Source organism: Acipenser ruthenus, chromosome 2, assembly GCF_902713425.1.
Source record: "Acipenser ruthenus chromosome 2, fAciRut3.2 maternal haplotype, whole genome shotgun sequence".
Taxonomy (NCBI): Eukaryota; Metazoa; Chordata; class Actinopteri; order Acipenseriformes; family Acipenseridae; genus Acipenser; species Acipenser ruthenus.
The window spans coordinates 103,770,431-103,787,218 of NC_081190.1; the positions used below are offsets into that span (position 1 = coordinate 103,770,431).

At 35.5% G+C, this 16,788-nt stretch overlaps 1 protein-coding gene across 1 annotated transcript; it reads right to left on the reverse strand.

The window, feature by feature from the left end:
• Positions 1 to 302: 302 nt before the first annotated feature.
• On the reverse strand, positions 303 to 16,788 carry LOC117408495 (carboxypeptidase Z-like). The gene is made up of 11 exons (XM_034013508.3): positions 16,591 to 16,788; positions 15,440 to 15,469; positions 13,321 to 13,695; positions 10,864 to 11,079; positions 8,676 to 8,905; positions 7,045 to 7,206; positions 4,486 to 4,644; positions 4,224 to 4,359; positions 3,638 to 3,777; positions 2,532 to 2,631; positions 303 to 1,717 (listed from the first exon to the last, which is right to left on the reverse strand). The coding sequence occupies exons 1-11, from the start codon at positions 16,709 to 16,711 to the stop codon at positions 1,374 to 1,376; spliced, it is 2,013 nt and encodes a 670-aa protein (XP_033869399.1). The 5' UTR covers positions 16,712 to 16,788; the 3' UTR covers positions 303 to 1,373.

The window sequence follows — 16,788 nt, forward strand, 5'->3', positions numbered from 1 at the left end:
TTTGGAGTTTTGTGCGAAAGAAGTTGGCACCATGACTACAGATTGGTAATATTCCTCTTGCCTAATTTTTTGGTGCCAGATTCCAGCCCCCAGCCCCTCTGAATTCTAAATCTTTATTTTTAATTTCTGTTGGGCTGCTTTTATTCCATGAATGCCAAGGGGATACAAAGAATTTGTGTCTTCCTTAAAGAGGCATTTGTGGTATTTGTTGACTTGTATGTATGCATATTCAGCAAACATTAAGTACTAAACGTTTCTCTTTTAGTTACTGATTTAATAAATAAGTAAATAAATGAATCCTGTGATGTGAATATATAAAGTTTTTATTATTGGTAACACTTTGTTTGTGTAGGCACTTAATGTGTAAAAAACAAACGATCATAGACATTGATATACTTAATGCATAATAATGCATACTTTAAGAATATTCACACTTGACACAAGAAAAGCAAATTAACATCATAAAATGATAGTAATAAAAAACAAAATAAAAAGTTAAAATAAAATAAAAATGACATCACTAGTGCATATGCTGTTATCTAAAAATACAGACCTGATATACACTGTAAAAAACGATTTTTGACTGTAGACAGCACAACACAATCACTGTGTGCAAAAACTAAATATGTATGTTAGTAAAAACAAAATACAACACATGTGCATAATATAAGTGTAAGTGTGACGTAATCTCAATAACTTGTGGTAAAAAGTCCAAAGCTACTTTCATTATATAAGCAATTCTCTGCATACTTTTATATGTAAAATGTAAGTGTATAATCAGATGGACAGGAACCTCCCCAGATTCTGATAGTCTCAATAGTTTGTGCTAAAGAATGCCCTAACCAACTTTCAGCACAATTAGCTTTAGTTTTTTTATGTAAAACTCTTCAGTGGGAAACAACACATATGTGCGGGCTAATTCACAAACCTTGTGTATGTACTGTAGGTCAAAACAAAAAGCATTCATTACCTGTGCACAACATTTCTCTACCATACCCAGTTCATAAAACATTTACAGTATTCTTTCAAAACGACCCTCATGTTAACTTTGATTCCTAGTTACATAATTCATGAAGTTTTTTCATGGATTAATTTCTATTTCTTCTCTGAAATATTAATTTAGCAAAACCACACTAAACAAATAGTAATAAATACAAATGGAAGTTAGAAACTACAATTCCCTTTGTTTGTTGTTGCTTTTTTATATCAACAATATGTCAAAGCCTTGCTCTAAGCTCTAAGATGAATTTTAATAACTTCTTAGCTTTTCAAATGTGCATTTATTAGTGGACAATGATTGCTTGATGCAACAGTGTGCAAATACTTATTACGAATCTGGAAGAAACAGCATGTGACATAAATTCACTTAAAACTTAATTGCGCCTTAGAAGCCAGGTTGGTTGATTGTTGCCTAGAAAGGCAAAGTATGACCACCACCAAGGCTTCTCCTGTGTCTCCTCCTCAGGCTCTCGGCTTCCACTGCGTCCATACTCATCAAACTTATTGTAAGGATCGAAGCGATCATAGGTGTCCTGAGGAATACTAACAAATAGATCCGGTTCCTCCACCACGCTCTTCAGTATGAAATCCACACGCCCAGCTTTCATCAGTCGTGATGGTAGATGAATCTTTTTCATGACCTTCGAGTAGCCTTCAGCAGAAGCCGTGATTATATGTACTCCAGAGGGTAATATCCTCCAGTAGTCTCCATCCTCAGCTAAGAAGAGAAAAGCACAATAAATACCTTAAAATAAAAACAGTGCCGTCATGACCATTCATGAGTGAGCTTGAAAATTAGACTAAAACTTGTATTTATTATTATTATTATTATTATTATTATTATTATTATTATTATTATTATGATTATTGTTATTAGTAGTAGTCATAGTAGTATTATTATTGTTATACTATGGTGGGTTTAAATAATACCTCTTTAGAACAGATACATTATTTTAAAAATACATATATACACACAGGCACAAAATAAAATATTTTGCAAAATTACTGCACTTCTGTATAATGTACAAATGATATACTTCTATCTAAAGACTGTTCCCTGCTCCCAATTAATTTACATTCCATGCCATGAATTGCCAATAGTACCCAAAAGTGGTAGTCTGTCATTGCGCTCTCTTTTTAAATAGATTTTAGAATTTTTATAAAAATGCTGACAATATGCCAGAAAATAACAAACCTATTATTACAACTTTAATACATAACCTATATCAATGTGCACATCTGTCTTATTTGACAAGACAAACATCTGGTTCTTAATGTAAAAAGTGTAACATACATGCAATACATTTGTATAACAGACAGGCAAACCCCTCCCTATAACTCCAGATTCTAATACTAGATACTTACTTGTACTAAAGAATAGACAAACCAAGTTTCATCATAACTGCTTCTCCAGATATATGTGACATGCATATGTATGCAGCGTAAATCAAATGGATAAAATGTTCATAGCAACAGCTATTGTAAAAGTATCTGGAGCCTACAGAGTTTTTTACTGTGGATAGAAGAGTTACCTGTGGTCACATCATGTCGTATTCCTCTTACTGAGATGCGGGCTCCTTTGATAGCTTTACCAGATTCATCCCTTACTATTCCCTTTATTCCTCTATGCACCTGAAAAAGCAGCACAGCATTATGAAAAATGGTTTCCATTTTTGTACCAGTTTTGGCAGTTTTTAGTGAAAAATCCCCACCCGAATCATTCTGTATTGGTAGTAAATTACATTATTTGGGTTACCGCTGCACTTGTGTGACATATTAAAATCTTATGACTATTAACAAGGGTATAATAATATATTTGTGGATAGAAGGATACTTTGTGAGGAAGAGAGGTCTGAGGGTTAGAGTCAATCAAATACACCATTGCATTACACATCTGTCAAAAGATTTGACATTTTATTTTCCCCGTCATTGAAAAATTTATAAAATGTTGTTTGCAACAAATAAATGGAACCTTTATTTTTTAATCCATCCAAGTTTGGAAAAATGGGCAACACTTGTCCTGCACCCAGTCATGGTTATTAGAACTAAACTGTTCAAAACTTTCTAAAATTATCAGCAAACTGACCAATTTGGCTCTTGTTAAGTCTTCTCTGAGTTATTGCAACCTGTATGTTTTTAATTGCTTACTTAACTGATGCAAGAAAAGACACAGGAACTATCTATGGAGGGTTTTAACCCAGGCCTGATTGCTGGCTCATAACCCTTTTAGAAATATTTCTGAACAATGTGTCCCTTTCCCATGCTTTGGCAGGGATTTTTCAGTGCAAGTTTGACGAGCCTGAGGAAAATATATATGTAGGGTTATGTAATGAGCGGTGTGTTGCACGGCTGTTGCGGGTTCTGTCCCTGACGGTGAGATGAGATGAGTTTAAAAGCTCTAAAACCATGAAAGCGGTCAAGCCCGGCTCTTTTTGCATAGTGGTTGAGACGCTCGTCTGCAGTGTGTGGGGTCGCCAGTTCGCGCCCAGCATCTGCTGGATTGAGTAGAACAAAAAGACCAACAAATTACCTACATCAGTGATCATGCATTTTTTTTTAATCTATCTCAACAGTTCTTGAGGGACAGTGTTCATTGGATAAGTCTGTATGCTTTTGTAATTGGCATAAAATTACATACCGTCTCCATATAGGTCAAAAGAGCCTCCTTGTTTTCCTGCCAGCCTGTGTAAAGTTCACTTTCACCGGGGAATTTATCACAGCCCAGTTCCACAGTTATCTCAAAACAGTTGGTGTGCAGGTAGTTAAAATCTGACATTCCTAATAGACAGTGAAACAGTTTTAAAAAACAACAGATATCACAGTGGCAGCAGTGTGGAGTAGTGGTTAGGGCTCTGGACTTCTGACCGGAGGGTCGTGGGTTCAATCCCTTGTGGGGGACACTGCTGCTGTACCCTTGAGCAAGGTACTTTACCTAGATTGCTCCAGTAAAAACCCAACTGTATAAATGGGTAATTGTATGTAAAAATAATGTGATATCTTGTAACAATTGTAAGTCGCCCTGGATAAGGGCGTCTGCTAAAAAATAAATAATAATAATAATAATAACAATAAACACTGTATGTATACAATATACCATTTAGACCTGAAACCCAGGAGATTATATTCTGGCGTGTCTTTAAATTTGCAATAACACATGTTAAAAATTGGATTTTATTTAAAAAGGTTTTATGTCATGCATTTACTGTAGTCTTGCATTGACTTACCCCCTGCAAAGCTGTACCAAAGAGCTCCATTCACAATGCCATTTGTATTGGCGAACTCCCCTCCGCATCTGTCATGTGACTGATCAGGCATAACAGGGTGTTGGTCAGCATATGACTTTGCTAACAGCTTGAACACCTGGGGAAAGTAAAAGGCCATCAAAAAAGCCACTCTTTTTACTGGTCCGTCCATTTTCCATATGGGAACTGTAGAGACCTTGTGTAAATTTGACATCTTTGCTTTACGTTGGTCTGGATGCGTTACCTGTTCATCAGGAGTCGGAGAAAACATCTTTTCTTCTTCTGGATGCCTTGAAAAATCATAAGGATAGGAAACAACCAAATCTCCTCCATGTAAACTGGCAGACAACACGAAGGGTATTGACCGTATCCACTTCATAACAGCATACGTCTCAGGAGCCACCTGTGTTGTACAAAATTCATACCATTGTACAGCATGCATTTTCACACAGTTTTTCAATTCATTGATTTTATGATGTGCAGTTTTGTGTGTGTATTTAGATTAGCAGATCTCTGACAGAACATAAATACTATAGCTGCAATCATCTATAATCTAAAACATTTTATTTGACCTTTATTTCTAAGAGTATTTTATAATTCCTCTGTAATCCCTACATGGAGTATCTGAAAGCACGCAGTGTTGTCTGGTGGATTTATATATCAAATAAAAACATTGTATGAAATAGAACTAGTTACATATTTTGTTAAGCTTTGTTTTGACATATTCCTATTGCTATTGTAACAATAGACATTTCAATATTGAAAGTGGTGTTAGCCAGTTAATCAATGGGGGAAAATATCATGAAATTAAGTGGTGCGAAATAGTTCTCATAGTAACATTCAGACCCATTCTGTGCCTTTTACACATTATCGTTTAACCAGCTTTGTCTTCTAACTTGATTATATTATTATTATTATTATTTATTTCTTAGCTGACGCCCTTATCCAGGGCGACTTACAATTGTAACAAGATATCACATTATTTTTACATACAATTACCCATTTATACAGTTGGATTTTTACTGGAGCAATCTAGGTAAAGTACCTTGCTCAAGGGTACAGCAGCAGTGTCCCCACCGGGGATTGAACCCACGACCCTCCGGTCAAGAGTCCAGAGCCCTAACCACTACTCCACACTGCTGCCCAATTATACATACATGAAGGTATTTAGTAATTTTTACTGTTGTATGTGGAAGGTATTTAGCAGAATATATAGTGGCTGACTATTTAGAAATGTTAGGCTTGTGTAACTAAGCTCTCTACACTGCTGGCAACAGAAGCAAATCACGACTGTGAAAAAGCAGCCTTAATTATGAGGTGGTCTTTATGCTGAGGTGGCCTTAAAGCAACGTTTTACTGTAGTTTGTTCATTTATTTTAGTATAAAGAAGAGGAATACAAAAAGATGTTATAAAGTACCAATTTAGAAGGTAAACATCAAAGTGCATATTTTTCATTTAGGTGTTCTAAAACAAATTGGTAAATTGTTCCTTTTTCTGTACTATTCAAAACATGTTTTTTTTCCATTTCAAGAAAACAGGATTGCATAATTTGGTAAGCATGTGCATGCAACTGGCAAAGAGAGATTGTTTTTCTAAGTCTGTAAATTTCCATCAGTCTTGCCACTCACATTTGTTTATTCGTAGAAGATAAAGTTTAAAATAGACCTTTAGGTTGGAGTAAATAGTATGGTTAAAAGTACTTCATGATAAAAAACAGTTCAAAATTCCAGCTTTGCAGCTTAATTATACACTTGTCATAAAACCCTAAATCATAAAAACACATAATAACTATGTTAATTATATATGTTATATCTCTGTGTAGGAAATGTGCATTGAATAAAGAAAATGCAGATAAAACAGGAGCTGCTTGGGTATTAAGCCTTATCAGCGTTTTACTCCCATTTCGATAAGCATCTCCAGATCAAAGTAGGTATTGAGTTGATTTTAAAACATTTATACCTAGAAATATGTATGAACCACTTTCAGCAACGGTTTTCAGGAATAGATGAAAACATTATTTTGATATTGAACTTTTATTTCGAACAAACAGCTCACAAAGTAAAACTGTAAAATAAATAACCAGATTCCAGAATGAAACCATAAATATTACACGTATTCATTTTGACAAAATCACAAACTTTACTAGCACTTACACTTATTGGCACACAACATTGAGGAGGTGAATGTTTTCCCCAGATATGAGCAATCAACGAAAATGAGTTTAAAATAGAAAACAGCATTGAAATGTGTTTGAGAAAACCAAGAGTTCACCCTGGAGTGCTGCTATGCTCTTGAAATAATGTGCTCTGCTATTCAGACACAGACACAACTGGTGGTTACAGACAGAGGCACAGCCTGACAATGCCATCTGTACATAAAGCCTTTATGTAAAATTGAACGTTAACACTAGATTGTATGTGTTCAGGTCTTTCCAAAAAACTCTTACGATGGAAATGTCTTTTCAGCTTCTTTCTTGTCTTTCTCCAGAGAATGCTAAATCTGTTGCATACAATCAACATTTTGCCAACAGCAATTCAAATTGTATTACATAGTGTGGGGTCCATAATGGCATTTTAGTTTTGTGATTGTCATCAAATTCAGTAATTGTGAAACTGTGTTAATTGTGATAGAAACTGGTTGAGAAACAGGATCTTCACATATACACACCATTTGTATAATATATGCAATCATATATAGTAGGTTTTGCTTTACTATGTTTGAAAATCCATTTGATTCTGTTATACATAACTTGCATGTCCTCAATTTTTTTTTTTATAAAGAATATTATTGGGGAATTCCTACCTTACCAAACCAGTAAGAGTCTGGAATTGGAATGTGGTCCGTACGGAATCCTTTGTTCCTTCGTCTCTGGTAAACAATGGAGGTGAGGTCTGGAAAATTTCTATTCAGGTCAATGTTTTGCCCATTTGCTCTTCCACTTGTCCGTTCATTGTATCTAGGGGCCTAAAATGTTCATGTAATGATAAGCTTTGTTATAAAAGAAGTACATATTAGTTAGTGTGTTGCAATTCAGTAGAAAATAATGTTAGCTGCTGAATTGTTCAGTGGTTAATAGTATTTACTTCGGAACCACATGAGGTTGGAACAGCAAGAAAAGCCACTGTGCTCAAAAGATGCCAGCATCCCAGGATCTGTGAGGCTCAGACCCTGGAGGGGGACTAAAGGAATCTAACCCTAAAAAATGTACAGTGAAAAATGTCTTACTGGTGGTGGTGATTGGGTTGTTTTTACCAATGGAAAATCTTTTTGAATTATTTTACTGTGTTACCTGCTCCACAAATAACCAATTTACAGTTTAACTTCCATATCATCTTTTGCAATCAAAGGATTTTTTTTTTAAATTATTGGTACAAAACTTTTATGATTTTGAATTAATTCTGTTGCTCCAATATTGAGATGTTCTCTAAATTATTTCTAATGGGTATATTAAATAACATTTTAAAAAAATACAGCACCCAGTCAAACATCCCTCAGAGCTGTGGTATAGACAGGATGCCTGTAAGTATAGACACCACATAGACTTGTCTACACTACATCTGAATCGTGGACAACAGAACCCAGAATAATCACCTTAAAAGGGAGATAAAAAAATACATTCTATGAATATGTTTAAATGTATATTCTATATCATTTCTGATTAAAAACAACACCAGTTGAGAACTGAAACTATATTTGTTTGTATATTTTTCATTACGTGGTGACCACTTTTTTTTTTAAAGGTTAAAAAGAACATCGAAAACTAGTAGAAAATAACTAATCAGTAAGAAAAAACAAGTGAGTGAAGTTAGTTAGAATTTTTGTAAGGCCTTCCCCGCTGCCAGATATGACATTAAATTGTATTGCATCTGAATTTTAAAATACTTTTTTGTACATGTATTTGTCCAATACTAGAATAACTAAGTTAAAAATGAGGTAATTCAGGGATCCGAAATAAGTGATTATAAACAATCTATAAACATGTAATTAATCATGCTATTGACAAGTATATAATGATTAGAACTAATAAGAGTATTATTATACACTTTTGTCATTGTTTTTTACACTATTGTTTATAAACAGATATAGTGTGCCTGTCTTTTCAGGTCTGTTTGTCTTTCTATGCCTGTCTGTCTGTCTGTCTGTCTATCTGTGTATGGGGTTGCTTTGTTGTTGCAATACAGTTATTATACATTTTGCCATTATTTTGTTTTTGCTATTCTTTATAACCACTTATAGCGGATCCATAAATTAAAGTGTTACCAAAAATGATATTTATTATTATTATTATTATTATGGTATGCTAGGCCTGTTTGTATCTCATAATGTAATCAAATTCAACTGCAATATTTATAATGACACATGTAATCTGGAGGGGGGGCTGAATCAGAAAAGTTCCAGAGATTATGCAGTGTTTCTTGGGGACTGATATTTACTTCAGCATCTTCCTGTTCATCGGTATCCCCTATTTCTGAAGCTGCCACATCATATCCATCAGGGTTCATTGAGGTTAACAGGTGGATTCTGGTGGTGTTGATCAAGGTCTGGATCCTTTGATTTCCCAGCAGATACTCAGAACACAAATACTGTGCGAGGTATATCAGCAGCTCCCGTCCCATCACTTCGTTTCCATGCATATTGCCAACGTATTTAACTTCAGGCTCAACTGCCGGAAGAAACAAGCACACACGCTGTTAATTTACAGTCAAGATGGAATGACCCGTGCTTCGTAGAATATTCTCTACAGATGATTTCTATTACTAGATTTGCTTTGTGAAATACAGCTCACTGTAACCAATTACTTTTTATTATTTATTTTATTTTACCAAAAACAAGCCAAACACTATCACCTTATTTACATACTATAGTTCTCCCAATCTAGATTCTTTCTTTGAATACTCTCTAGCTCGAGTCTATCAATTATATATACATACCTGTATGGAAAACCTGACATTATACAAGACCAGCATTACGATGTAAAATTAATAACAACTTACTGTTGCTGTATATTCTGCGGTTTATTAGCTGTTGAATATTGCAGAACATACACAATGGTCAGAAAGAAACGTGTACCACCCAGGTGCTTGATTGGGATCAGTGTTGTGTTAATACAGTACCTATGTCGTTCATCCATAATTAGTAAGCCCTCAATGGCAGAATATGTAATATAAAAAGAAACAAAACATTTGGACTAGTTTGTCTCAATGTGCTACCATGGCTTTGTAGACCTCTTTTTTATTTGTAACTTTTATAAGTGAGGGTGTTCACACTGAAATAACGCAATTAATCCTAAATGGACAATTAGTTCACTGGCATTCAGTAGAAATGTATATTTTAGTTCAATTATTTACATTTAACACAAGGCCACTAAATGTACAATCGTCCAAATCAATGTTATTACACTTGCTGTACTCTCTAACATAGTTTCCAGTCAAGCTCAAAAGGAGTAAAGGAGAATGTCTCTCATTTACAGGGGTGGGCAAATTAAGAAAAGAAACTGATTTCAAGCTGTCAGACGATCCTCTCAATTATAGAAACTTGTTTTTGACAGGCTTTAAGCATCAACAGTGCTGTTTGCTTCATGAGACGTGCAGTGGAAACAGATTCACAGCTTGAAACTGTCAATGTAACGACTGTCAACTCAGAGTTCTTTATAATCGAGAAAACGGGAAGATTAACCCTAAAAGTGCATACACGTTTTTGTACAGATGTTTGTTTGGGTGTTCTTTGGTTCTACTTTTAAACCACTTATTGGATTGAAAATCTAATTGCACCTTCATAATGGTGTGAGAACAGAACACACATATAACAAAGTCCTTCCCAAACTATTAAAAACAACAACCTCCCACTGGCTATTAAAAGTAAAAGTTAAAGATCTATTAAAATATGCTCACACTGGTATGACTTGCTGCATTAGGTAAAACCTTGTAACACATGTCTTTGAGTAGAACATAGACCACAATTTATATGCTGATGGGAATAAATAAATGAAAACAACCCGGAGTAAAAACACATAAAGCGTTTTAGTTTTCATTTAAAAGTACTTCATATGTGTGTTGGTCTCACTGCTGCACATTGAAATATCAACATATTACACCAGAAACAGAATAAAAGTCATCGGCTTACAGCAATCTCAATCAAATCACAGTCTGATCTATAGGTGGTCGTAGTTATTGTTGTAATGTTTAAAGGATCACGCTTTCACAATAAGAGCCCAGCTTCCTCTGTATATACAGTATAAAGGTATGAAAACAATTACTTGTTATCACCCTTCATTCAAATGTGCTTTATTTTGCTCTTATCTGCCCCCTATTTTACTGCATTTAATCCTGTACTTCAGAATACTGTAATCTGCCAAGTGTTTAACCTGTAGTACTTTGTATTTAATCACATCCTGATGTAACTATCACTATTTAATCATATCCTGATGTAACTATCACTATTATCTGCTGTATTATTGAATTGTGGTTTGTCACACTTGAACAAAAAATTATTGTATTTCTTGCTCTTATTGTATTACTTGTATTGTAACACTTGAATGTATTTTGTATTTGCTTGCAATTGTAAGTCGCCCTGGATAAGGGCGTCTGCTAAGAAATAAATAATAATAATAATAATACTTACGTAACTCGTGTTGCCCAGGGTTATTAGAAAATTCAATCACAATAAGATCTTTTCCTTCAAAGCTGCGGCCGATGCTGTATGTTCTTGAAATATCTGAGCATTTTGCAGCTGTCTTTTTTAAAATGTTTGTCATCTGTGAGTGTGAATGGTATGTGAACTGAATAATAGTCGAAAGTTGCTCAGGAGCAGAGTTATCAACCACAAACTCATGTCTGCCTGTTAGGAAAAACAAAAAAAAGACATTTACTTTTTCATGTTTTTAATCTTAAACAGTGCCTTACTTGAGATCAGTGCCTTGTAACCCCTATTTTTTACTGTGTTTCTTAACAAACTACTTACATTGTTTGTTACACTGTTACATCCGAAGAATCCGACCCTTCCTCACCAACTATGCTACCCAGCTCCTGGTCCAGGCCCTGGTACTCTCCCGCCTAGACTACTGCAACTCCCTCCTGGCTGGCCTCCCTGCGTCCGCCACCCGTCCGCTCCAGCTCATCCAGAACTCTGCTGCCCGCCTGGTGTTCTTCTCTGCCTCGCTTCGCCCACGCTACTCCACTACTCCGCTCTCTCCACTGGCTCCCGATCACCGCTCGCATCCAGTTCAAGACTCTTGTACTAGCCTACAGATGTCTTGACCAGACTGCACCCAGCTACCTCCAGACCCTCATCTCTCCCTACACCCCCACTTGATCTCTCCGCTCCGCCTGCACTAGAAGACTGGCTCTACCTCCGCTACGCTCCCCTGCCTCCAGAGCCCGCTCCTTCTCCACCCTTGCTCCGCAGTGGTGGAACGACCTTCCTACAGATGTCAGGACTGCCCAGTCCCTGACCACATTCCGGCGCCTCCTTAAGACTCACCTCTTCAAACAGCACCTGTAGAACTCCTCTGTTTGTATCCTGGGACACTATCACCCTTCATTTAGATGTGCTTTATCTTGCTCTTATCTGCCCCCTATTTTACTGCACTTAATCCTGTACTTCAGAATACTGTAATCTGCCAAGTGTTTAACCTGTAGTACTTTGTATTTAATCACATCCTGATGTAACTATCACTATTTAATCATATCCTGATGTAACTATCACTATTATCTGCTGTATTATTGAATTGTGGTTTGTCACACTTGTACTTTGCTTGAACAAAAGTTATTGTATTTCTTGCTCTTATTGTATTACTTGTATTGTAACACTTGAAATGTATTTGCTTACGATTGTAGGTCGCCCTAGATAAGGGCGTCTGCTAAGAAATAAATAATAATAATAATACATTATCATGCAAATAAATGTAATAACATTCATAACACAATGCCCCAATGTGCCCTATACACAAATAATTATTTCTCAAAGCCAGTTCTTATGTTCTTATGCCAGTTTTCTAATCACAGAACTATAACATACAGTACAGTTGATAAAGTCTGCTACTTAATACAACTAAACTAGCACAAATCTATATTTAATAAATATTTCAGCTTTGTGAATAGGGCCTTCTATAAATACAGCAAATCCACATACTGTATTTACATACTGTAAAACAATTTTCTTCAGCTGTACGATATAAAAACAAACTTAAAGGATACATAAGGACATTTTTATTGTATTGTGTTACTTGTTCCCATGTGTTGCTATAACTGTTTATGTAAGGTGTGTGTATTGTTTTATTTTTATGTAGTTCTGAGAGGTCCATGCGGGTACATGGGAAGCCATCTTGATGCAGGGAATGCAATTTAAAAGTTTAAAAAAGTGTTAAAAATGTAAAAAAAATAAATTAATTAATTAAAGCAATACACACATCTTACGTAAACAGTTGTAGCAACACATGGGGACATGTAACACAATAAAATAAAAAGGTCCTTATGTACCCTTTAATGGCTTGTAGTTTTAGGAGCTCGGATGATGACACAGCCTTCTGTTTCATTATTGTACAACAGGAACCAAAGGTTTCCAAGGTAGTGTTGGAGGGTAGTTTTGATAATCATCAGTCCTGGAAATATCTATTTTTATGCTAGACGTAATAAACGTCATTGTTTGGTTATCACTATAGTAATGCATTAAGCAAATCAAATCCCTCTAAAATCTACTCTATTTAAAAGTTACTCATTTAAATCAAATGAAGCTCTGATAAATCAACAGATTGAGATGAGACCTACAGCAGGATACCCTAAAGTGTCTGAAGGTCACCCACAGATCCATAACTGCAAGGTGATGCAAACCAATAGCTTTGGGTGAGAATATTACATTTCTATTGGGTCATGCTAGGATAATATTTTTATAAAGGTAATAAATTAGTTCAATTTTCTAAGGCTATATTAAAGACAAGACCTTTCTTTTACATTACTTTTGCAGGTCATTACAAAAACTTGATAGAAATTATATTTTTACTTGACTCCTACCCATCTGTGTTGTGTTTACCTGTTTTGTTTGTACCTGTGAATAAAAAAGACAAACAGCAAACAAACATACCTCTGAGACTTTCCAACGGGTCGTAACATCCTTCCTCTTCACCAACAAAGAAACGATCACAGTCCAGAAAGTACGGCCATGCCATCTCAATGGTCTCAAAGGCGTGCATGCAGTTTTTCTTCAGCATTTCACAGGAACTCCTGCAAGGCTTCAGAATCTTGTTCATTTCGCACCGAGGAGCAATGATGGAGCATCCCAGCATCCTGAGGTCGGGAGTACATTCCCCTTTGAGTAAGGTGTGTAAGACACTCAGGAGAACATACTCAGGACCTGTTTCTACCGCCTCTCGGTTTTTATTGTCCAGCAAGTTGGGGTACATGGTTTTAGTGTAGGGCATATCATCACAATAACCTAAGACAATGTCTGTGCAGATTGCTGTACAAATAGAAAAAGTATAAGTTAGTAAGAAACAAAATCAATATGGCTCTGATCTTGACATTTAACCACTGAGGGTCTGCTTGCAAAAGTGCAATAATACAACTTTTTAAAATTAAAATAAACTGTTCTACATTCAATAATGTGTGTTTCACAGCTTATTGTACCCCTGACTTATGTAATGTGACACATTGTATGGCAGTCCATTCATCTATAATGAGGTTGGTAAGCTCAAGAAACCCGGATGTTCACAGTTTTCAATTCCTCTTATACATTATCTGCCATACTAGTCAGTGGAGGTACAATAACTCTCCTTTATTAAATGAGTTAAAAGCAATAACAGTTCTGAACCAGGAATGCAGATGTTTTAAGAAAAATCTAATTCATTAACACACTTCTTGTCACCCTAAATGAGGGTGTGATGATCAATTTTGATTACAGTGAGCTGAACACATTTCAGTGCTCACTGCACCACAGCCAATGTATGTGCTGCTGCTAGACTGGGCTGCTGGACTGTGCCACCCAGTGGAAAGTGTACATCCAAATTGATATGCAGACACTGCTGCCAAAATTAGCTATCATTACTGTTGCTGCTGCATTTATAAGTTATAACCTTGCAAACATAAGTTCTGGTCACCTCGTTACAAAAAGGATATTGCTGCTCTAGAAAGAGTGCAAAGAAGAGCAACCAGAATTATCCCAGGTTTAAAAGGCATGTCGTATGCAGACAGGCTAAAAGAATTGAATCTATTCAGTCTTGAACAAAGAAGACTACGCGGCGATCTGATTCAAACATTCAAAATCCTAAAAGGTATAGACAATGTCAACCCGGGGGACTTCTTTGACTTGAAAAAAGAAAAAAGGACCAGGGGTCATAAATGGAGATTAGATAAAGGGGCATTCAGAACAGAAAACAGGAGGCATTTTTTTACACAGAGAATTGTGAGGGTCTGGAACCAACTCCCCAGTAATGTTGTTGAAGCTGACACCCTGGGATCCTTCAAGAAGCTGCTTGATGAGATTCTGGGATCAATAAGCTACTAACAACCAAACGAGCAAGATGGGCTGAATGGCCTCCTCTCGTTTGTAAACTTTCTTATGTTCTTATGTTCTTATAAGCAGGATTTGGGGGAGAGGCTACCTGTAAAAACACTTTCTAATCACCACAAAAGTCTTATTGTCTATTTGCTTACATTGTCTACTCTCTTTGAAAAGGACTTAAAATCCTTTTAACCAATTTTCTGTGGTTGATACTCTAAAATTATTAAGCTTTTTGTACTTTCACTATTTTGAGCAGTGTGCTTAAAATCATATGATACAGTGGGATAGGAAAAGGTTTAAGTTTGCAAATAGTTACTGCTTAATTTAACTAGAAGTCAATGAAAACATACTTGTCAGCTCTTAATTTAATATTCATGGTTTGTAAAAAAATAATCCTGCCTATGATTGCAAGGTGTCTTTGTCCCAGTGTGACTGTTTCACCATTGATCTTATTGGAGGTACACATCCCGGAGATTTCTTTCCACCACACTAATGAATAAATTGTACTATTTCTTACAAAGAAACATTATCAAGAGCCTAAATTATCAAACACACATGGAAAATGAACTTCAATAATTATGCATGCAAACTTTTTGATTACTTTTCATATTCATGTCAAGTACATTTTATTATTAAAAAAAGACAAAAAAATTAGTATAAAAAATATAAAAACACATAAAAATTGGTGAAAACAATTCCTTACGTTTTACCGCCACTGGAACATTACAGCGACCTATAACAAAAATAGGAAATTAACATAAAAATCATGTAATATTTGGGAGAAAACAAATGGTAATTCACAACCATAGCAACATAAAAAGGTAAAAATAAAAATAATCAAGTTGACAGGCTAAACTCCCTTTATACACTAGATGGCAGTAAAGTTATTGCTAAGGTAATGGAACCTCCTTCGTTTGCTCGTTCCTGAAATCGATACATGCGACTCACACAAGAAGATGTACATACAGTACTGTGCTGCGTGTGCACAGCATGTTTCGCTTTTACATGATCCTGATTTACGTCTATTAAAATATATCAGTTCAGCAACATACGCTAAGATCGTTATGATAATTTATGAGGTTTATGACGCTACCTACTTGTCATATGTCTTCACTTGTAACATATTTTCACTTGAAATGTATGCCAATAGTACAAAAGATCATAAAAACCTTTTCATAGATATTATTTTTGTAAGATTCCAATAACCGGCAAGACCATCTTCTAATGTGTTAAGGTCTGAAACTTAAATTGTTGACAAAACCAAAAACTTGAAAACTAATTTGTTAAATTAAAGTTTAAGTGCTGTGCTTATTAAACTTGTCCAAAAAAAGTATTATAATGTTAAATAGAAATATGCATTTTAAAGGGGTGGGGGGGGGGGGGGGGGACTATGCGGTATTGTAATATAGGGTCTGAATAAAGCGTCCAACGTTTAAGTGTGTTTCTGTTACGTGCATTATTATTACCTTAAGCAACACGCAGACTGATGAAGTTTACAGAACTGCCAGATTAATTACCTCTTACAATTATGTATTTAAAGATGTGTAACTAACACCACTCAAAGATGTCCTTGAAGAAACAACTGGTAAACAAACACAAAACACTGAACAGAAGTAAAATAGCACTTTTACTTCTATGCCATTTATTATCCCGACAACTACTCCACAAATGAAATACTTGACATGGTTATTTATGCAGGTTGTGTGTGCATTTAGCTATAGCAGATCAACAGCTGCAGAACGCCGTTTTCAACATGAAGTTTAGCTGAAACTAACCACTGGCCACGCAGTAAAGTCTTAGGAACACGCTAAATAAATAAATAAATAAATAAATAAATAAATAACTAAATCTTACCTAAAAGTGCGTCTTCTTCTTCACAGCGTGCTGGATAACACCAAACTATTGGAACTAGTGAAAAAAGTAATATAACTAACACAAGCGAATTCATTTTGGTCCGTTTGTATCCAATATGCATTGTGATGTGGCACTCGCTAGAATGCACTCTACGTTTTAATTACTGTGGAAAGAATGCCTCCAGTGAAATAACCTTTC